This window comes from Siphateles boraxobius, unplaced genomic scaffold (assembly GCF_051911475.1).
Source record: "Siphateles boraxobius isolate OS27281-9 unplaced genomic scaffold, OSU_SipBor_1 37, whole genome shotgun sequence".
NCBI classification, from domain to species: Eukaryota; Metazoa; Chordata; class Actinopteri; order Cypriniformes; family Leuciscidae; genus Siphateles; species Siphateles boraxobius.
Genome location: NW_027508997.1, coordinates 1,192,852 through 1,217,394, shown reverse-complemented (window position 1 = coordinate 1,217,394; position 24,543 = coordinate 1,192,852). Strand labels below are relative to the sequence as shown.

Sequence of the window (24,543 nt, the reverse complement as noted above, 5' to 3'; positions counted from 1 at the left end):
GAGATGGTGTGCTGCCACGTCCAACACTAAACCCACTTGAGCCTACACAATGCATGCCAAGACTTAACAGCCGTATCTAACACACACACGCACACACGTGCACGCGCCTTGTAAAAGTCACAGATAAATTGTCTCCGCTTGGCTGCTCCTCTCAGTTAACAGGGATTTTCTGTGTATCTCTCTTCATCTAAATTACCCCTCACACACACACACAAACACACACACACAATCACACACACACACACACACCAGGTAAGGGTGGCAGTGCTTAATGAACAAAACAAATAAATAAGATGAGAAAATACCTGATATTACAGAAATAAAGAAAAAAGTAAATATTATAAAATATGTGACCAAATCATATAGATTGCAAAATATAATAATGCAAAAATACAAAAATACGGGAGGCTGATTATCCTGTTGATAGGACGATACCCTCCGGTCATGTACGCATCGATCCACAAATCTTCAAAAAATAAATAAATAAATACTAACTATATACTAACTTAACAATCAGAGAGCATTTCTTCTAGTTGTGTCCAAATTAAAATCACTGATAATGATAAATTAATTAAATGGTTTTTATCTCAGGTATCTTAAATTATGGTACCATCATGTGCTTTCCTGCTCTCCCATCTCTCCGACAGCGAAGAGATTTTAACCCTCCTCCCCTCAATCACTCGTATCCTTTGTACCGGATGAATATTATTTCTGTTACAAGGCCTGAATTTCATCATGGGACTGTACATATTGCGCATAATTTTACACATTTTGTGCTCACACCCAAAGTGCACGCAAATGAAGCCGCCACTCAGTACAAAATGTAGTTCTTTTTCACTGCTTATTGCCATTAAACAGTCAAAAACACAAGACAATGTCAAAATGCCAGTCTTGGCGAGTATTCACATAAACACAGTCAGTAAAGTTTTAAGAGAACATAAACGGTTGAGAAAGAAAATGCTTGTGTAACAGTATAATGTATCTGTGCGTCAGGTCTTAAAGTGACAGCAGCCTGATATACCTGCTGGCAAATTATGAGATAATATTGAAAATATCTATATGGCAGTTTTGTGCCATGGTATCGATGTCATAATTGTGGCCAGTGAAAAAGCTGGCTAGTAACTTTGGAAAAACACAAGTAACAGTGGCTGGTGAGCAAAAAGGTTAATGTCAACCCCTGATAATAATACAATAATATAATCAAACTAAAGCGTATTTTTGGTTACATAATGAGGAGAGAAGACTTCTTAGAGAGGAGAAAAAAACTTGGAATGATGAAAGACATCAGAAAAGAGAAAGAACAAGGCGTTTGGACGCTGTCAAATACAGAGCCCTGCACATGACATGCAGACAAAGACAAAGACATATATCCTCCTGTCCATCAATTAAGAATTTGTTCTCTCGTTTTACTAATTTGTGGCTGCGATTTGCTAATTTGTTCCCTTCTTTTAAGTAAATCATGCACAATATAATATTTCATTCCCTCGATTTAGTAAATCATGGCCACGTTGTACTCAACACATTCCCTCGCTTTGATCTAACTAAAACAAGGGAACAATTATTATATAATGTGCACATTCATTTAAACGAGGGCATTAATTATTACGATTTGCCTCAAACCATTAAACAAATTAATCAAATGTAAAAAGTAGTAAGTCGTGGGAACAATTTGACTACTTTTTCTTGACTATACTTCATTTTTAATAAACACGGAATTAAAATCCGGAGAAAAATGTATATTTTTGACACCACAACCTTATTATTTCCTTGACTACTTCCTAATCAAGAACGATACAAACTCGAGTTTCCAAAACCTTAAGAATGATATCAATGACCAAGACATCCTGATGAAACCAATCCACAGGATCGTCAATTAAATGGATAAAACAACAACCAAATTCAAATTAAGAGCTGAACAACAGATAATAACAAATATAAAATAGAGAAAATATACACGTTACTTAATATATTTAAATAAATAGACGTCTTTTTAAATAAATAAATGTCTTCATAAGTTGGTTATGATATTTCAAAATATTAGCCAAACCTGTACACACACACACACACCTGTGTTTTATACCTCCCATAATCTTTCACCTCCGAATGTCTTTTTTCATTCAGTTATTTGTTGTTCTCTGTTTGTTCCCATACGCCAGGTAATGTATCACCCTTCTGTACGTGTACATCAGTCACACATCCATTACAAGAGTCCAGGGGCCACTGTAACTTTTCTTTTTACATTTTCCCCTCATAACTTACAGACTACTAAAAATAAGAAACACATATACTGTATGTGCCAACAATAACAGTATCATTACGTTGAGAAAGACCTGATCATAATGAGCTATAGTGTCACTGACCTTTCACCCCATGACATGCAGACATAATTTGGTTGGTCACATTTTGACCCGGAGAAAGTCTGTATTGTGTAATGTCTAAATTAAATGTCTGTATTGTGTAAAGTCTGTATAAAATCTGAGGCGGCTTGTTGGGTAAATATAAACCTCATCCCGTCTTTCATTCTCTTTTATCAACTGTAATCTCCCTCTAAAGACGGCAAACAAGCAAACATTTGATATTTGAAATGCACTTAAAAGCCAATTGCAGATTGTGTGTGTGCTTGTATTCGTATGGGAACAGTATATGCAATTATTGCAGGAGGGTGAAGGTCATGTTTTCTAATCATATTAAAAAAAAACATTATTTATCAAATACATCAGTTGAACCAATTAAGTGAAATAAATTCTTGATATGAACTATTTTGGCTATTCACGTTTCATATTATATCAAAAAAGACATTCATATTCATTCAGTATGTATGAATTGACTACTTGGCATTTTATATTTTTACATGTTTGTTATAGAAATATTGCAAATTAACTAGTTCACATACAAGTTATACCGTACACTCAATTATTAATATGGAAGAAAAACTGCACTAAAACAAACATATTAGAATTACAATGCACTGTGCACCTGCTTGCTACAAACTTTTTGCCACAAAGCTTGTTTCCATGTAAAAATATGACAAATTTGTGTCCAATGTCAGAACACTATAATTGCAAGAGCACCTCAATAAGTCTGCACAGTATGTTCACCATTACAGACAATTCACAATAAATCCATGACTCTGAACAGCCTTAGCTTGAAATGTTGCAAAAAATCAGTTTTCAGTTCATTAAAATGGTTGTTAGAGAAACATGTCTCGGTCTAGCGGGCTTTAACGGTTCTAGGTCTGGGTCTTGATCGCTTGTCTTCAGGAATAAGGTACATACTGAATCATTAACGGATGAAGAACTTGCAGAATCGAGCGACTTTAATGGTTACGCCACATCGTAGGGCTTTATGTACGAAACACTCACACACACACAGCTGTAAGATCTCACCCTCTCGTAATATCACAGGTGTGTGAGGTGTGAGCAGAGGCCTGTGAAACACACTTCTCTGGCTGCAGGATTCCCCCTGCAGATACAACTCAATAAAGATGTGTAAATGCATTCAAGCACTCTCTCTCTCTCTGGTTCACCACACTGATCTGAGGTCTGTCACTGGTGCACGGGTTCAGATGCAGACAGCTGTTTGAGTCTCCCGTGGCTGTGTAACATATGGCACAGAGTGTGTTTAAAAGATGAAACCGGGTTTGTCATTTGTCAGCAAATTTAGAACAATGTCTGTATACGGAGTTTAGCTTTTTAACATCAGTACGATGGAAAAAAGATGTGAAAAATGAGCTCAAAATAATAATCTGTAATGAATGTTCCTCATCTTACTCTGTCAGCGCAAGTTTATTCTAGAGGGACTGAAGTTTTCCACACCGGTAAACAAGCGTGCGGCTTTTAGAAATGAGGCTTGGTGTTTGCTGCGGTCTCTGAAAAACACAGCACTCATTTCAGAGACGACTGAACATTCTTCTTCTGGAAAGTTCAGAGGAAATGAAAGCGCTTTGTGCACCTGTTATATGAAAGTGCTAAAGAAAAAGTGTTTAAGTAAAGAAAATGAGAGAGAGAGAGAGAGTACAAAAGTTCGTTTTAGCAGGGGCGTTTTCTCAAAGGAGGCAAGAGAGGCAAAAAAAGAAAAATCTTTTTATAAATAATAGAAAAATAGGATATTTCTATGTATAAAAAATGTATAGTTTATTTACATTCTGACTATCCATAATTAATTTCAAAGTGGAAATAAATAATAATAATAATAATAATACTAATTAATAATTTTGTATAAATATTTTTATTATTATGATATGACTAAAGGCTAAAATATCAAAGATTAAATTATTTAAATAATCTAACTGTTTTCTGTTGCTATTATTATTATTATTATTATTATTATTATTTACTTTTTTACTTTTTACCATACTTTTTATTTAAAATAATTATAATTGATTGTGTCATTATTTATTTTATTATGTTTATATGAATAAAGGTATAAAGCTCAAAAATAAAATGATTTTAAAAATTAACTAATAAAAAAGGATGTTAAGTAAACTAAAAGTTATTCATATGTTTGAGTTCATTTAATTCAAATTCAAATGTATTTGTATAGCACTTTTCACAATACATATTGTTTCAAAGCAGCTTTACAGAAAGTGCATTTCAGAATTTACAGTACATGTGACTCAGATCTGTATTTCTCATGACAGTGTGAGCAGCACAAACCACATGGAATCTGATCTTTTCAATTCTGATTTGTGCCACTTCCATAAGTGATCCTAAATCTGACACAGGTCAGATGTTTTGCAATGCAACATCAGTCTGAACAGTCATATTTATTGTCTGCGCATAAATTTGCTGGCTTCCATGGCAGATCACACTATAAATAAATGCGTATTATCTTACTTTAATGCCCTATTACGACAGCATGCTTTTTATCATTCTTTTGCGCATGCGGGTCAGTTCGGGATCACGATCTGTTCACACTGGAATCTCATATTTGCCACATTTAAAACAACAATGTGAACAGCTATACAAAAAAATCAGATCTGGGGCCGTATTCACAAAGAATTTTAAGGCTAAAAGTAGCTCCTAACTGGCGAATTTAAGAGCAACTCCTAAAAATAATGGGCGTGTCACTCCTAACTTTAGGACTCCTAATTTTTTTCACTAAGAGTTATTCACGAAGCATTTTAGCCCTAAAAGTAGCACCTAAGTCTGGTACAGCTTAAAAGAAGTCGAGAGGACTCCTAACTCACTAAGACCTATTCACAAAGGATTGTAGCGCATACCACCGGCTCTCGCAGTCGTCCGGGGTCCGCGACACAAGCGGGAATGCTGCATTGATCTGCAAACAAATCCTCTCCCATGTCTCACGCTTAGTTTTACTTGATATCCCAGTGTCGAATTTCCCTTTTAATAAAAAAAAAAAAAAATTTTCAGCACCAACACCAAGCAGCAGTAACTGATCCTGCGTCCAGTTGGGCTTTCTTTTCCGTTTTGGCGAGTTCGTAATACACCGTCAATCAACTATTACATTACTTCAATAGGAGCAACATTTCCTTGCTTTAAGTAGTCTATTTAGGCTATGGAAGCTTGTTTTCGCCACAGAATGAAAAATAAAAAAGGTAATTGCGGCTTTTTATCTCACAATTGCGACTTTATTTCTCACAATTCTGACTTCATAACTCGCAATTGTGAGATAAAAAGTCGCAATTATTATTTATTTATTTTATTCAGTGGCGGAAACAAGCTTCCATACTAATAGAATCTCAATTAACCAAGCAAGTGTTAATGCAAGTGTCGTTTTTCATTATTAGGCAAGTGGCGGTTTCATTAGGGTATTAGGCTACCTTAATTTAATTTAATTTAATTCACCACTTTTCTCTCTCACTCTGCCTTTTTAGAATTACACTTCACTGGGGCCTGCACAAACATGTCATTATATATGCATTTCGATGACATTACTATTATTATTTTGTGTAGGACACAGACATATTTAGATGTCGTAATTCCATGATTTGTTGCGTCTGTGTTATGTTCCACATGATGGCCCTGTCATCTAACAACCAATCACCGTGATCATTGCGAGGAAACTCGTGCATGAGAATTGACGTCATCCATAGCAACGAAGACTCACTCTTAGTTTAGGAGTTGTCATTTTTCCTTACTAAGAGTAGGTCTGAAAGGCGTTGTGAATAACTTTTAAGAGAAAACTCCTAGCTAAAATATTTTAGTGTGATTTAGGAGTACTCCTAGTGGTAAAATAAAATTCTTTGTGAATACGGCCCCTGAGCAGTAAATCAGAATTTAGCACTAAGTCTTGCAGTGTGAACGCAGCCTAAAACCCTCTGTATTGAATGCTCTCGTTCTCTGTGAGAAACAATGGCACTGCTTTCTTCAGCTCATTAACCCCCCCTCCCCCCTCTCTATCTCTATCTCTCTCTCTCTCTCTTCCCTTTCTTGTCTACATTTCTCAGAGCAACATATATAAAACATTTATCAACATTACCACTGCAAAGCATTCACACCTTGGACAAATTCATTTACAGACAAACACACAACACACAGTCTTGCCCGTATAGATACACACGAACACACAGAGTGAACTATTTTTCACTATTCACACAGACATTCTTTGTTATTCTACTATGATCAAATATGCACATATACTCAACTGAGTCTACTGAGAAACTCATTTATAATCTGTCTCCCTCTCCACCACACACACACACACACACACGCACGCTCATAAAAGTTAATGCACGCTTGCTGCAGTCAGGATGTTAATTCATTGGTCCCTGTAGACTCTTACTTAAGGTAAGGTTTTAAAGAGGGGAAGATTAGCTATTCATGCACACAAAGACAAGTGGCTAATCTCCCCCTCCCCGTTCTCTTTGATTCCTGCCTCCTTCCATAATTCATCCACGCTCTTCCGTTCCTGCCGCCCCCCTCTGGGCTAGGTTTCTATGAATAGATGATTAGGACGTCGGAATCAAAAAAATCTGATGAAGCGGTTTCCGTGGCGAGGGAGCATATATGCGCTCGCGCCGCTGCCGGGGTCGTCCTGAGATGTTGATGGGTGTTTGTTTGTTGAACCGAGTGACCAGATTTCAGCCGGAACACAGAGGATGGAGGGAATCCCTGCGAATGCTTCAAAGATGTAGTTTATTTAATCCAAATGAGAGATGATCACATCCAAATCCTGATGCGCACCAAACAGGTGGACCAAAACCCTTTCCCTTCCAAACTAATTTTGGTGAGATTTGATTGAAATATGAACGCAACACGGACCTGAGACATCTGAATGAACCGTAAAGAGGACGTGATGTCACAAGATGCAACCCTAAATAAGACAGAATGCTCAAGCACCTGGTTCTTCTCTTCATAGGAGTCACGTTGCCCATCACAGATGTCAGAAACTTCTTGAGGCAGATCTTCATTTGCATGCAACAGAGGAATTATTGGAGCAGACTCCTTTACACATTTTATAAGCTCTTTGTGAGTTTTCAGATGGTAGAAAATAGGCCTGTGAAACGATTAATCGGGATTAAGCGCATCCAAAATAAAAGTTTGTTTTTGTATAATATATGTGTGAACAGCCCTAAAAAATGCCATTGTTTGTAGGTTACACTCATACAACAAGCACATTTGGTCCAGCACTCAGCATTGTTTTGGATGTTCAGTAATATACGTCATAAAAGCCTTTTTTTTATCTTTAGGTTCAGTGTTAAAAATGACAGTGTGAACTTCAAGTGAACCAGGACTAAATGTATAATTTTTAGAACTGAATTCAAAGTGTGAACTTTGGCCAAAAGGAAGTACTTTATCTTAAAGGCAGCATGCTTTGACTTGTTTTCTAGTTAAAATATCTAAAAATGCTTAAAACAAGATATGTTTACTTGAGAAGTAACACTGCATAAGATATTATGGCTTGTTTTCAGACAATGCATATTTAACATGGGTGTGTTGTGTTTTACTGCACTCTCAGATGTTTTCTCTTGTGTTAAGAATAAAGAAAGTTAAAAACAAGTCAAAATATCTGCCAGTGAAGTAAAAAAAACAAAAAACAAAAAAATTTATATTCAAGATAGAGTCTAAATGTAAATGAAAACAGGTTTTAATAGCTTCTCAATTTATGCTTCTCAAATCAATGTATATTGTTAAAGGGGAAAACTAGAAAAGTAAGCAAAAATAGTCATTGAGGATTTTTTGCAGAATGAACAGCTAAATAAGTTTGTGTCGTATCTGTATAAGCTTGGCTTGGCGCATTCTACATTGCTGTGGATGACAAAAACATTTGAGATGACAGCACTTGTATGTGTCACATGCAAAAATATGATAGTTGAAAATGCATTTTTCCAGCTAAGCTAGTCACTAACTAGCTGCTTGCACTGAGAGAATGACGCTGCAAGCTGATTTTCTGAAACAAAATCTTGAATAAAAAGTATCTGTAAATGGGCAAGAAACACAAAACAGCTTTCCTTCTGCAACCAAAAGTATGCTATCTTTCCAGTCAGTGAGCCTAACATTGGAAACTGGGACATTTTTTCATTTTTTAGCAATCTATCCAGACTCATGTACGATGTACATACAAAGCAGATATTCATGCGGCTTCACACTGCTGACTCAGGGATGAGGGTCAAAAGGCAAGAACCATGTGAATTATTGCTGTATGGGTGTGAAATAAAATTAACTATCTGTTTTATCTGGCAAAGTCGAGTCCGATGGACACAATGAGGACAGATGTAGCTCTGTTGAGGAGAACTCAAGCTGCTAAACACAATAGGTTCACGCATGCTATAAATACGCAACTTCAATTTGCTATTTATTTGTGCTAACACCAATATTTTTGTCCAAAGTGGCCTGCAAGGTCAACCCTAAAGGCCAATTTACTACATCCATGACCCTGTTAGAGCAGAAACGTAACCTCAGTGTGGCCACTAACAACACTGTATATTAATCCAAGCTTGTTGTTTATTAGAGAGACTGCAAGCTTGTGGGAACCTGCTTGACCACAATAGGGTATATGACCTGTTTGTTTTTTTCCTCCAGGGATGAAATACAGACCCAATCAAGCTGCTTGTGTGTTCTTATGTTGGGCCAGTGGGGTTCTGAGAGTCTCTTTAATGCAGTACAAGCAGTGATCGATCCGCTGTCTGCTCCCTACTTAGAGCACACTATTCCCTTGACTCCTATTACAAACACACTTATTCTTCTCATCTACCTCCCACCGAGTCAAGAAAGAAAGAAAGAAAGAAAGAAAGAAAGAAAGAAAGAAAGAAAGAAAGAAAGAAAGAAAATATTAAGCTTCCAGTGTTGTTTGGTTTACCTGTTGGAGACTGATCCAGTAGCCGATGATTTTGTCCACAGCGCCGGGCTCTCTCTGTGTCCACTGTAAGATGTAGGAATAGTTGTTCTTCAAGGTGCGAATGGGGTTTGGAGTGTCGTAGTAAAATTCTGCATTATACGGCTGAGCTAAAAGAACAATCAAACCAAAACAGAGCATGACTAATTAGTCAAGTACTTTAAAAGGATAATAAACCACCATCTTATTGTCAATTGAAATATTAGCGGTTTTTAAAACAATTTATGAGATAGTTGTGACCTTTTATCCCACAACTCTTTTTTCCTCATAATTCCATGTTTACATCTCATAATTCTGAAATGTATTCTCTGAATTGCGAGTTATAAATTTGCAATTGCGTGTTATAAAGTCGAAGTTGCGATATATAAAGTCAGAATTACAAGATGTTAACTTGGAATTGTGAGGAAAAAGAGTCAGAGTTATGAGTAAACTCGCATTTGCAGGAAAAAAAGATCGAATTGTGTGATAAAAAGTCGCAATTAACTTTTTTGTTTTATATCTTGTGGCCGAAACAAGCTTCCATAGAAATTTCTTTTATAATAATCAGAATAAGGACAATTGCATGCTAAATGTTGCAACACAATTCCATCTACAATATTACCAAATCTGTATGTTGCATAGAAGCTAGGTCTATAAGAGCAGTCATATTAGAGTGTGAAGATAGAACAAGCTGATAGCATTAGCACCGCTTAGTTGTCATGATGTGTTGGCAAGGTTAAAGATAAGGCCCTACTGAGAAGTAAAAACCGTTCGAGTCTGCAAGACAGCAGCCAATTTTCTTTTCCCCACAGAGAGAACAGAAACACCTGGGCCTTTTGGAAGTGTACTGAATAGTGCAACATCACCGTCTGGCCTTTCTTGGCTGATTTCTACATCATCAGCATATTAGCTGGCAAAGCTGGCAACTCAACTGTAAGGACTGGAGTGAGTGACAGATGTTTTTTATTTTTTTTATTTTAACATAAAATATGCTCATTTTTATTTTAATGCAACTCATTTCCCAGGAAAGCAAGCAGATCCAATCATGTAATCCCAGATGAAATATCTAGTTTAAACCAGCTTGATGATAACCATTTCATTTGGTTTACTTGGTCATTTATGGTCTTTAGTTTTTCCAAGATGTTTTAGGCAGCTGTAGTGATGATTCATGAACAAATCGTTCTTCTGAGTCAGTTAAGTGAATCATTTACCTTTTCACTTATGCATTTGGCAGACGGATTCATCCAAAGCAAGGTTCTTGCTTTCCCTGGGATTCGAACCCTTGACCTTGGCATTGCTAGTGCCAAAACCTGTCTGAATAATTATTTCATGAATCAGACTGAATCAATCCGAGCAGTTGAGTCAATTAGCTAGAACTGAGTCAACAACTAAACTGAACTGAGATGCACACAATTACAATGAACACCCTTTTTAATAAAACTTAAAAGTCCCCCTGTGGTTAAAATCAAACTTTTAATGTTGTTTATATGTCTATGTGGTGTTTGTAATATGCTTTAAGACAAACCATGTGCAAATTCATAAGTCAACACCATTGTAGTGCAGTGAACCAAAGACAGACTCAAAAACGCGGTTTGAAATCGCTGGTGTTTCTGACGTCACAAACTACCTTGTAACCAATCAGGTCAACGTGTGATCGTCAATGAGTGGATCTCTAAGCTGGCGGGGATAATTTGCATATTCATAGAACCAGGTGTACTTAATAAGGCAAGGGTGTAGAGTTGCATTCAAGCTATTTTAAGGCATGAAGATTTTATTTTGTCAAGGCAAGAACGTTTAAATTATGTAATTTTGCTGATCGAAGTTTTAAGGGATACAATTATTGACTACAGGAGGACTTTAACAGACCACATGATGATTTCAAGTGAGCACTGAATAGAATTTTTTTTTAAACAGTTCAAAAGATCTAATTCACTGACATGAATTAAACTCCATATTTCTAAGTAGTTGATCATCTAGGCTAGCTGCTGACCTAGGTTAGTAGACCAACTTGGCCAAACTGGTGGGGTGTCTTAAAAAAATTAGATGAATAACTTGTAAGACTACTCTAAGCAGTGCATGCCTTTACTGGTAGGACCTGGATTTTTACATTAGGGATAAAATAAATAAACCACACAGGAGTAACAAGAAAAACAAAATATTATAAATATTATAAATATATTATAATATTATAAATATTATAAATATCTCATAAATCAAGACTAGTAGACCCAAGGCTACAGGAAATAATGATGATCAATTCTCACGAATAATGCTCAACTGTATTTTAACTTTTTTTTTCTTAAGATACAGCAGATGTAAACAGCCCTGAAACCCTCATAGAGAGACATTTTTTACAACTCACCAGACACATTGAAAGTGCAGGTTGAGGTACCGACTCCATTGCTCACTCTGCACTCGTAAGTGCCGTTATTAGAGGTGTCAAGTTTGAACCGGAGCTGAGGGATACTTTGAGGGTCCACCGGAGGGGTTCGGATGGGCATCGCATTACGGTACCAGCGGGCATTGGCTATTCGGTTTGGATTGGACTTGAGAACCACACAGCGGAGAGTGACTGTCGAGGACGTTTGAGAACGGACATCCAGCAGGACTGGATCCACAACAGGAGGGTCTGGTGGAGAGAAAAACTATTATTCATCTACATTTTTTGCTGCATATTTTTTGTGCACAATTATAGTTTAGCAGTCATTTCTCATCAAATGCATCTATTTTGGTCTGCTGTGCTGAAATTCTGGCAAACAAAAAAGACTTCTATTACAATTTTAAAGATGTTCACTTTGGTAAAACACTCTTTATTTCTTCAGAGGTAGTTTCTCAAATAGCCTTGTTTTTTATTCACTAGCAAGAAGAAAGTCAATTTAAGGAAAAGAACAGTCTTTGAAATGACCACTCGAGATTTTTACTGGAAACCAAGCCCCACATAAACGGCACCCAAGCATTTAGGACACATTGCATGAATCCATCGCACATGCCGGCGACGTTCAGATGACAGATTGCAAGCTACTACTCAAATCAATAAGAAGGGGTCCACATTGTCTCAGCTAATTGCACGAAATCAATCTATAAAGTGTGCTAGAGCTAGTGACTAATTACAGTCTACCAGGATCTGGTTAGACACTCTGCATGTATGAAGTGATGAGACTGCAAATTAGCAATACAGCACCTCAGGCATACATCAACAGTGCATTACTGTAACTGATAATGTGTGGAGTCTGTGACAAAGCATCAGTGTGTAATTAACTCTATGAACTTCAATTCAATGATTTCAATGACAAAATAATTAAAAAACCTTATTAGCTTCAGACTAATTTACAAACTCTTTGGTTGTACATAGGTTATCTTCAATAGAGAGCCCTGTGAAATAGACATAAAAAATACACCTTCCCAAAAAGATTATCATGCACATTTCCCTCAATCCAACCAATTCCTGATAAAAAAAAAAAAAAAAAAAAAACATATTTCCTGTTTCACTTGGAAAATATGTCAGATTACAGAAGTGAATTGGGTTGTGAATGATGTCTCAAATTGACTAGGTGACGTCAGTTGAAAAAGGAAAGTTGTGTAGGAGGCAGAGCAAGGTATCACATGGTGATGAAAAATTAAACAATAAACAAGATTAAACAAAGACAAACATTTTCCATTGTTTGTCTCCTGACAAATAGACACAGTAAGACAAGGTTTGTGTATTAAGGAAGCAGACGGGGTCAAATCTGATTTCACTGACTCGTGTTCACTTTGATTCAACACTGCCAAAACGATCACAATGAAACCCATTTGAAATTCCCACAAGGTTCTGTGATTTAAGCTTTGGATCTGAGACAAAGGAAACCAACAGTGTGGGAGAGAAACTGGTACTCCAGCCAAACCACTCCATAAGTGGCACAATTCTTTGTAGTAAAAATACAGCTACTTTTAATTGTATACTGATTGCTACTGATTGTATACATTTTTGATGTTTACTTAACATTAATTTCTAGAAATGTTCTAGGCATGTCCAAAATGTTGCTAAGAAGTTGTGCAAACTTCATAGAAAATGAATAGGCGATAGCAACTCCAGGGTCACGAGTTCAATTCCCATGGAATGCATGAACTTATACATTATGCATATTCATTATGTATAATGAAATTAATAAAAGAGCTCATACAATATTTTGTTGGACCTTCTGAGCTTATTTCCATTTTACTGATTATTTGTATTGATGATTACATTTAAAACATATGAACATGATGAGGAAAGAAAGCAAGAAAAACAGACACAGACAAGACAGAAAGAAAAGTGAAGTTGTGAAATGCATTACAAAAGGTGCCATGAATAATACTGTATATAGCATTATAAATTCTCTTGATGTGACAGGGCGATCATCAGTGTTGCATTTCAAAGCAGTTTATGGCAAACGTTTATCTAAACATAACAGAAAGAGGTGATTTCCTCTCCTCGATTCCATAATAATCTATATCCATAATGACGTTTACACCAGACTTTGTATTTCACAGCCCAACAGCTCCCATAATCCAACTATAATCATCCGTCTCATGTGAGAGGACAAATGTCTGTAGCTAAAAACATCACGGGCTTCAGCCACCCAACAACAGTAGCTGCGTTTACACGGACCCTAATAATTCTATTGCTATCAGACTGGTAGCACTGTCAGGATACAAAGTCACAGGTAACTATGTCAATCAGAATGAATTGGCCTAATCTGATTAAAATGTAATTTGGATCGAATTGAAACCAAAATTGTGAAGTACTGCACATGTGCAAAGATGTAGAAATGGCGCAATGACGTACGACGCGTGGAACGAGCTGTTGTTGTTGAATGAAGTGACTTTTGTGTCATTCTAATATTTTCCTTCCAGTCATCGTCTGTGAAGTGGAGCAGGATAACGTCCCACCAGTCCTTGTTTTGGACTCTCATCCACAGATGCCTTGTTTTGGGCACGGGAAAGGCTTTTTACTGCTTAATTAATATAAGCGGTTCATATGCTCGTCGTCTGATAACTACTGTAGGAAACAAAATCAATAAATATTAAAGGCCAGATTTACTAACAGCTTGCGCCAAAGCAAAACTTTTTTGGGAGTTAAAGAAAATACTGTCAGAATTTACTAAAGGCATGCAGTGAAAAAAGAGCACTGAAAAGTAATGGACATGGTTATTTTTGAGGCTGGCCTTATTGCATATGCATTTGTAGTTTTCCTTTCAGACACAAAATTTATGAGATGAGTGAATTTAAATGAATCGTGCAATGCGATTTACTAAGGTTTGTGCTCGTCAATTTACTGCTATGTGCGGCATTATTCGACACTCAAAAAAAACCAAACTCTATCCCGCGCTGCTCTTGGTAGATTGCGTTGGTCATTAAATGATCCGCCTGAGTGTGTTCTAAAATTTGAACGTCGTCAGTAGATCACGCGTAGAACTTTCCACTCCCGTCGGTGCTTTTTGGTTTTGCGCTTTCATGCCAATTTGTCCAGTTTAGTAAATCTGGCCCTACGCCTGCTCCTTAAAACAAAGAAAATAAGTGATGTAGGAGAATAGCTATGCGCAAACAGTGGGAAAGTCTGTATATTCGAGCAGTGTGCACACAAACCCTAACCCTATTTTAAGCTTCTGACATATAAACACGCGAATCAACCACTTTATTTAGCGTTAATGTAAAGACTACGCTTGGATTCATCAAATGGAAAGAATTAATTCAGATTTTAACAAAAGGTGTGCATGTAAACGTAGCTACTGATAAATGTGAGCATGATAATAAAATGAATAGAAAAAGTGTAAAATGTTTTCTCTCATTGAACGACTGAAAATTAGTATAAGTGGGATACTGGATAATATTTCATGACCAAAATAATTCAGTCAAATCATCTGCAAAACATTTTTTTGCATGAATTTTTTCATTGTGAATCCAGAATTTTTTCTCTGGATGGGGGGGGGGGGGGGATTTTTAATAATAAATATTATAGGTATTAAATACATTTAAATATTAATACTCCATATTTAAATTGCAAATAAAATGTATATTTTAAATAGTAATGTTTGCATATTTGATCTAAATATGCATGCAAGAAAAACTTCCATAATGTACAAAGGCTTTACAATTTATTCAATGTACAATTGTGTGTTTTCCCCCCCATTAAAACAAACAGAATGAGATTGTTCCTGGCAGGTCTGGTGAGATTCAGCCAGCTAGCCGCTCAATGCGTTTCAGTTCCAGGCAGATGCTGTCTGTCTCTCCGGGATGGGGTGTTAGACAGCATCCCCCTGTCTTCAGCTCCAGAGAGACAAGCAAAGCCACCTGGTTCATAAATCAGACCTGCCGTGGGATGAAGCACAGCGGTGGGCTTTAAACTGCCTCCATCCTGCCATACTCCACATTAGCCAGGCCCGTTACACCAGCGATATTGACGGAAGATAAAAACAAAGGGACTGAGAATGTGAGATAGACTAGATGAGTGGGGAAGAGGGTGATTCATACAAGCTCTTAATGAAGCGCACTCATTTAAGCTGCAGCACAGCATTCTGGGGTTTCTCAGGCCATAAATCCTTCCTAAGAACTCCTCAATTTCTTCACAGCATGCTCTGCGTTACATATGTTGGGTTTATATTGTGTTTAAGTCACATGCACAACATTTATACTTTGTCTCTGATTGCACTGGCTGTACAGATTCATTGACTGCGCTGTTTAATAACAGTATAAATCACGTAGCTGTTGTCATCCTTTATCATAATTGATCACAGGCCGAGCAATGACATGCTCCGCTCACCTGAGACAAACTCGTTTAACTAAACGCCGTCTGCCAGATGGAAAAAAGACATACTGAAACAACCCCTGTTAAACAGAATATGATAACAAAACAGCATCTGATCAATAAAAATAATCTAAAAAAAAGATATCGAAATGAGTTTGCTAGCATAGCAGACATATTTATACAAGTCTTTTATACACTATGACTTTGCCTCAACATTGATAGCCTCAACATTGATAACTGGACTAACCAGCGGACCGGTTTATTGCACAGCATCTCAAATGTTGGTCTGGTCGTTCTGAAATGCCTGAGCGAAAGTCATCAAAATGGTTCAGTATAATTACCTCCCAGAACTATCTCACATGATTGTGTTCCCAAACATCAAACACCTGATAACATGACAGTGTTTATTGCATCATTTTTGTCATATTTTGTGCTAGTTTCCCAGGATATTATGATTTTGCACATGAGATGGAAACCGTGCTTTATTGGCAAATGTTTTATGCAATATTCCGATTTTGTGCACAATTTAAATTCACAACTTTGGAGGAAAACTTTTTAGTGATTTTTTTAATTTATTTTTTTAAGTTGTAATTGAAACAAAGATTAGTAGACTAGAAATTGTATTAGTTTTTCTATTTAAAAAAATCAGGTTTAATTCAATGTGTTACTTGTCGTTTCTTTGTAATTTTTTGCAAAATCTACTAGCAGTTTCTGACTGTTTTTCAATGCACTAAAATTCACAAAACACATATTATGCATGCTCAGATCTCCTGGAATCATTTTTAGGGTTCAATGCCGTGTGTTTGAATAACATCAGTCAAGTCACCTTTATTAATATAGTGCTTGATGCAATACAATACACAATTTGACTTGCAGCAGCCTGTATTCATAAATCACACCATGTTCGTTCATTTGAAGCTCATCAAGGTTTTTTCTCCGTTTCAGTCAGCTAATGGAGTTTGTGTTCTTTGTCACTGTTTTCTCAGTTTGGTTTTAAAAGAAAACTGAATATTCAGTAAAATTAGTAATAATTTTGACTCTACTGACATCAGATGACAACAAAACTTTTTTGACTGAATAGAGCTGAATAATGACATTATTCAGACATTATGATTATGACATTATAATTATGACATTATTCATAATTCTACTGAATCGAATTAGTTTCATAATTGACGAATTTGAATTAAACTCAATCAACACTTACCTGACTTGAGCTGAATAACAAAACTAGTATTACTTATACCTGCACCTTTTGTTTAGTTTTTGCCCCAAAATGAAATATTCACATTCTCCATCATTTGCATGGAAGAGAAGCTATTGTATTGCACTGCACGATAATTTGATGTTTTCACTGTATTTTTTTCTAGAATTTCATTCACAATGCATCTGGTTACCATAAAAACAGTGTCACACACTGGGCGCTCGCTGCTGCTTCAGCCGCTAGAAATGTCCAAATAAAATTTGTATTATATTGTTAATTTTCTCCTAGAATGATGATGTGAGTTGCTGTGGAATTTCTTGATGCAGTATGACTGACATTAAATTCAAAATACTGCCTTAAACTCACTAGCAGAAAGGCAGCGAGATCCTCCTAATATGGCCTCGAAACTCAAAGCGGTGTGACATCAGCTTCACATTCTCTGTAACTCTATACACGGTTATTGAACAGAACTGAATCAACACGAGCTAAATAACAAAACAAATGGCTTTTCTAGAGCTGCTTCATAGCAGAATTTGTCTCATGTTTGATCAAGTTTATTCATTGATTCTGTTTTTTTTTTATTACTGCCCCTGTAAAAAAATATATACAGTATGATCAATGAGTTATGACAACATGTTTTTACATTGCTTTAACTCATCATAATAAGTTAAGTTATATTATAGAAGCAAGTTATACAAGATTCAACTCGTTTTTTAAGTCCGTTTTAATGTAATTTAAATTGAAATGACTTAAACAAGTTAATTGTACTTAAAAAATTAAGGCAGCAACATTTTATTTGTTACAGTATAGCTGCTTTGAAACAATCTGAATTGTATAAAGTAGTGGTCGACCGATAGTGTTTTTTTTGATGGCCGATGCCGATATCTTAGAGAGTAGGGTGGCCGATATAAACCCGATATTTAAATATATATATACTTTATATTTATTTTAATCAATATTTAATAAATTAGAAAACAAATCCTTAAAATAAACATGCTTATACATTAGATGGCAACTTCTTGAATATTACAGTATTTTTCACAAAGTAATTGTCAAAAAAATATGAATATATGAATAAGAAGGAAGAAAACACTGTAACAGGGTACTCAGTAAGCATGTAATTTTGTGCGCACTGGTAATCATTTTTTTTTTCATATAAAGACAAGGTAACACTAATTTTACATACAGCAAACAAGAAAAACGATATGAATATGACACAGTGGGCAACTGGATATAGCACAGCGTATTTTAAAATGAAGGATTTCAAGTTTTTCGATCGCGTCTCCTGTGAAGCTGATCTTCTGTTCGCATTCACTCACTTTGCACGGACTGACCGTCACTCGCAGAAACACGTTTATGCAGGCTACAAATGCACACTTTGTGAAATTAAATGTTTATTAGATATTCATAGATTTGTTTAAGTGATGTAGATGCGAATTTGCTGAATGTTGACGGTAGATGAGAAATTATTTTAGCATGATTGTTTGCCTTTTCTGTTACAAATAATATAAAAGCAACGCTTTACTTTTTCGCATAACATTTACTTTCTTTGTTTACCAGTTCTGTCTAACAAAGTATTAGATATGACTGCCAGAGATCGTAAACTAATGAAGACGGAGATTGTGAGTTAGTGCTGTGTGATTAGGCGCTGCCGTTCTCTTCTCAGGCATTGGTGTTCCCTTTCAAGGGAACTTCGAGCTGCGTCAAACGCTGCGGGAACGCCCCTGCGTTGTGCGTCATGAAGCACGTATGGAATCAGCCCAATGGAGAGATGAAACGTCATAGGCGGGTGACGTCATCGACCAGGAAACTATAAAGCACCCCAAAAACACAAGCGCATTAGCTTCTGTGCTTTCAGTCGCGCTACATGTGAATCTGTCCCTGTGTGATATTGTCTGTCTTACATACCCTGCACCACACAAACAATTTATCCCTATATATATATATATTGAGAGATTATGGCGGACGAACAGCAGTTTAGAAAGTGTGTTCCTCCCTGCTCGCGTTATTTAACGAGCGGGGATACACATGATCTTTGTGTTGTTTGTTTGGGAGTTCAGCATGCCCAGTTTGCTCTCGAGGGAGCAGACTGTGAGCATTGCGAGCGTTTGCCGTTAAGGACGCTCCGCTCCCGCCGATCGCTCTTTGAGGAGAGCGGTTCGGTGCGCGCTCCCCGCGGTTCGGGTCCCGCTTCTGCCGAGGCAGAGCGGCGGCGCTTATCGTGGGGATCGCAGATGGATCTCACAGCGGGGTTTGAGACGGGCTCTGCCTTATCTCTCCCTTCATCTGTGAGATCCAGTGCCTCAGTCCCGGGTTCGGAAGCACGCGCTGCGGTTTCTTCCGCTCGGGCTGAGGCACCAATGCTGCAGCTATCCAGTTCTGAGGAACTTGATGTTGTTAGTGTTGAGGGAGATGTGGAGGATTCGCCACCCCACACTCCTGAGTGTGATGAGCTTATGGAGGTGTTAACAAGAGCTGTTGAAAAACTTAATATTGAATGGCCAGTGACTAGACAGGAGTCTGTTTCTAAATCAAAGTTGGATGAGAGATTTTTGCCGTCACGTGTGCAGCCTCCACGCCGGTGCCTGCCGTTTTTCCATGATCTCCACACCGAGGTGTCGAAATCATGGAGAAAACCGGTGTCATATAGAGTGTTTAGTCCCCAGACTTCAACATACGCTAATATTATGGGAGCCAAGGCTCATGGTTATGGTGCTTTGCCTCGTGTGGAAGAGACGCTTGCGAGCCATCTCTCCCCTGAAGCAGCATCACCTTTTAAGGCACCGGCATTACCCACCAAGCCTTTAAGAAACACTTCGGCTTTGGTGGGTAAAGCATATTCGGCAGCAGGTCAGGCTGCGTCATGTCTGCATACTATGTCAATCTTGCAGGCATACCAGGCTGATCTGCTAAGGGACATGAGTGAGAGTGAGGAGGTCAGTACTGACGTAGTTCGCGAACTGCGTCAGGCTGCTGATTTATCCCTGCGTGCCACCAGAGAATCGGCCAAATTAATGGGTCGTTCTATGGCAGCTCTGGTGGCCGCAGAAAGACATTTGTGGTTAAATCAGACTAATATTAAAGAGAGAGAAAAAGCTTTTCTTTTAGATGCTCCTCTTTCTCCCATGGGGTTGTTTGGTGATGCTGTGAATTCAGTTATCGATAAGTTTCAAGAAGAAAAGAAACAAACTGCAGCTTTTAAAAAGTTTCTTCCCCTTAAAGTTCATGTCCCTGGGGCTGCTGGGCGGGAGCAGCCCCGGCCGTCTTCGAGCTCATCACATAGAGCGCAGCAGAGGCAGAGTGTCGCGTCTCGTGCTCCCCCTGCTGGACAGTGGGCTCAGCCGCGACACTCTCAGCCGAAGCCTTCTCCCAGTAGAACTGATCTGAGGACAGTTATATTGGCTAAGAAGGCTTCGGCTAAGAAGAAGTCCTGACGCCAAGCCGTTCAGGATGCTGAGGGTGGTCCCCACCGAGGCGGAAAGGTGTTCACCTCTTTTTACGGTGCCCATTCCTCCTCGGTGCCCTCAGGGGCTCGTTCTGCCAACCCCGCCTTTATGGCGGGGCACAGACGATCCCAGCGAGCGCTTTCCCGAGGGACGCTCGCTCCCTCTGAGGAGGGTCTCAGAGCGGTCAGACCAGTTGTTCCCTGCCGGTGCGCCGTTACAGGGCGCTGCGTCTGCTGCTCAAGTTACACCAGAGGCCAGTCTCGAGAGGCTGGTACCCTTAGTAGAATTTCTGGCAGAGTGGAAAAGCCTTCCAAAAATATCTCATTGGGTCCTGCAGACAGTAGAAAAGGGTTATGCTATCCAGTTCAGGTGTCGTCCACCAAAATTCAGAGGGGTTCTGCACACAGTGGTGGGCCCCGAGCAGGCTCTGGTATTGGAACAAGAGGTGAAAACGCTCCTTCAAAAAGAGGCTATAGAACGGGTTCCTCCTCCCAGTTTGGAGTCAGGTTATTACAGCCGATATTTCATCGTTCCAAAGAAGGATGGGGGGTTGCGTCCAATTTTAGACCTGCGCATATTGAATCGCTCGGTAGGGAAGCTAAAATTCAAGATGCTCACTATCAAGCAGATCGTGTCTCAAATCAGGTCCGAGGACTGGTTTGTCACGATAGATCTGAAGGACGCATACTTCCATGTGTCCATCCTTCCACAACACAGGAAGTTCCTGAGGTTCGCCTTCGGGGGCGAGGCGTACCAGTACAGGGTTCTTCCGTTTGGCCTAGCTTTATCTCCCCGCACTTTCACGAAATGCATGGATGCAGCACTAGTGCCTCTGAGGCTTCAGGGCATTCGTATTCTCAATTACATCGACGATTGGTTGATTTTAGCTCAGACCGAGCAGATGGCGGTTCGGCATCGAGATGTCGTCCTCGCTCATATCAGAAAGTTGGGGTTGAGGCTGAGCGCAAAGAAAAGTGTATTATCTCCTTCCCAGAAGACCACTTTTCTGGGTGTCGTTTGGGATTCGGTATCGATGCGGGCGCGACTCTCTCCGACCCGCATCGCTTCGATTCTCTCAGCTGTGAAACAAGTGAAGCTAGGCCAGCTACTCACTGTCAAGCAGTTTCAGAGACTGTTGGGTCTGATGGCAGCAGCGTCCAACGTTATACCTTGCGGCCTGTTGTACATGAGACCGCTACAGTGGTGGCTCAGGACCAAGGGATTCTCCCCGAGGGGAAATCCGCTCCGCACGTTCAAAGTCACGCGGCGCTGCCTTCGTGCTCTGGTCATGTGGAGAGAAACTTGGTTCCTATCCTAAGGTCCTGTGCTGGGGGCTCTTTGTCGTCGCATAACGCTAACGACGGATGCTTCCCTCACAGGGTGGGGGGCGGTCATGAGTGGTCGCCCAGCCCAAGGTCTGTGGCAGGATCATCATCTTTCGTGGCACATAAATTGTCTAGAGATGTTGGCTGTGTTTCAGGCTCTGAAACACTTCCTAACAGACCCGAGAGGCCATCATGTGTTAGTTCAATCAGACAACACGTCGGTGGTCTCTTATATAAATCATCAGGGGGGCCTGCGGTCTCGCCGGCTTTACAAGTTGGCCCGTCAGATCCTCCTGTGGTCCCAAGGGAAGCTACTATCTCTGAGAGCAATGTATCTCCCTGGGTATTTGAATGTGGTAGCAGACTCCCTGTCGAGGCAGGGGCCGAGGCCAGGGGAATGGAGACTCCACCCCGAGGTGGTGGAGCTCCTTTGGTTGAGTTTCGGTCGCGCCGAGGTGGACCTATTCGCTTCCAAGGAGACCACTCATTGTCATCGGTGGTTCTCCATCACTCTTCCAGCCCCCCTGGGGTTGGATGCTATGGTGCAGCCGTGGCCGAGGTCACGTCTGTACGCCTTTCCCCCGATTGCTCTGTTACCAGGAGTTCTGGAGAGGGTCCGCCGGGTCGGGGTCAGTCTACTACTAGTAGCCCCGTTCTGGCCGGCCCGAGTATGGTTTGCGGACCTGATTTCTCTCCTGGACGGTTCTCCTTTGGAGCTCCCGGTCAGGAGGGATCTACTCTCCCAGGCGGGGGGCACGATACTTCACCCCCGCCCAGAATTGTGGAAACTGTGGGCTTGGCCTCTGAGGGGGCCCAGCTCATAGACTCCGGTCTCTCAACCGAGGTTGTTGAGACCATTCTTAACTCCAGAGCTCCATCCACGAGGAAGCTTTATGCCTTGAAGTGGAAACTTTTCACTTCTTGGTGTGGAGAACACCTGCAGGACCCAGTTAACTGCCCAGTGGGTGCAGTGCTGGAATTCCTGCAGGAGCGCTTCTCCACAGGGTTATCCCCCTCCACACTAAAGGTGTATGTGGCGGCACTAGCTGCTTACCACGTCCCTTTCAGTGGAGTTTCTCTTGGGAGACACCCGCTTATAACTCGTTTCCTCCGTGGCACTTTGAGGCTGAGGCCAGCAGTTCGTACGAGGGTGCCGACTTGGGATCTGGCCATTGTATTAGAAGGTCTTTCCCTAGCTCCTTTTGAACCTATCGAAGAAGTTCCCGAGAAGTTTCTCACTTTTAAGACTATCTTTTTGCTTGCTATCTCTTCACTAAAAAGAATCGGAGATTTGCAGGCTCTGTCGGTTTCACCCTCGTGCCTGGAATTTGCACCTGGCATGGTTAAAGCTTTTCTGCATCCTAGACCAGGTTACGTTCCTAAGGTTCCTACTAATATGGTTAGACCTACGGTTCTGCAGGCTTTCTGTCCTCCTCCATTTATGTCATCGGACCAGGAGAAACTTAATTCACTCTGCCCTGTTAGGGCATTAGACGCTTATGTCCACAGAGCTGCCCTGTGGAGGAAATCAGAACAACTTTTTGTATGTTTCGGGCCACCCAGGAAAGGGTGTCCGGCGTCTAAACAGAGAATGAGCAAGTGGGTGGTTGAGGCTATCTCACTTGCTTATGAGTCGGCTGGCCAGCCTTCACCTTTGGTTGTCCGAGCTCACTCTACCAGGAGTATGGCTGCTTCTAAAGCTCTTTTGTCGGGGGTTTCCCTGAGTGATGTTTGTGATGCGGCTGGATGGTCTTCACCGCATACTTTTATTAAGTTCTATGACCTAGACTTAAGCTCTACCCCTGGGGCACAGGTGCTCTCGTCCTCTGTGCGCTAGTCTCACATGAAGGTCATTTGGTCCTATGGCGACGTGGGTATTCGCGTTCCCGCAGCGTTTGACGCAGCTCGAAGTTCCCTTGAAAGGGAACGTCTCGGTTACGTATGTAACCCTAGTTCCCTGATAGGGAACGAGACGCTGCGTCGCTCCGCCATACTCCCGGCACTCCCGTTAGCGCTTCCTTCAAGCCTATCAGAAGCTAATGCGCTTGTGTTTTTGGGGTGCTTTATATTTTCCTGGTCGATAACGTCACCCGCCTATGACGTTTCATCTCTCCATTGGGCTGATTCCATACGTGCTTCATGACGCACAACGCAGGGGCGTTCCCGCAGCGTTTGACGCAGCGTCTCGTTCCCTATCAGGGAACTAGGGTTACATACGTAACCGAGACGTTCTCAGCGCGACCCGTCAAAATATAAGTCTGGAGCGCTGCCAAAATAAAAGTCCCGCTTCCAACACATCGGCCAATCTTAAAAACTTATCGGCCAATGCCGATATTTTAAAAATGCCAAATATCGGTCAACCACTAGTATAAAGCACTATATAAATGAAGGTGACTTGACAATGGTAATGGTTCATGGCCTGAACCAGCAACCGGTTTTCCTGGCCACTATGCCACATCTCCAAAAAAGCTCTTTGCATTATGTGATGCTCACGGACAGATACTCCTCCTGTGCATTGAACCGAGA

The 24,543-nt window shown here is 39.9% G+C and overlaps 1 protein-coding gene across 4 annotated transcripts in view; it reads right to left on the bottom strand.

Moving 5' to 3' along the window:
• Positions 1–24,543, bottom strand: part of mdga1 (MAM domain containing glycosylphosphatidylinositol anchor 1) — a 239,514-nt gene that overhangs the window by 63,193 nt on the left and 151,778 nt on the right. For all 4 annotated transcript variants that reach the window (XM_077196889.1, XM_077196891.1, XM_077196893.1 and 1 more), the window contains 2 exons: positions 11,639–11,905; positions 9,262–9,407 (listed from right to left, as the gene is read on the bottom strand). In XM_077196889.1, coding sequence (XP_077053004.1) covers positions 9,262–9,407; positions 11,639–11,905 — 413 coding nt within the window. The remainder of the gene's footprint in view (positions 1–9,261; positions 9,408–11,638; positions 11,906–24,543) is intronic.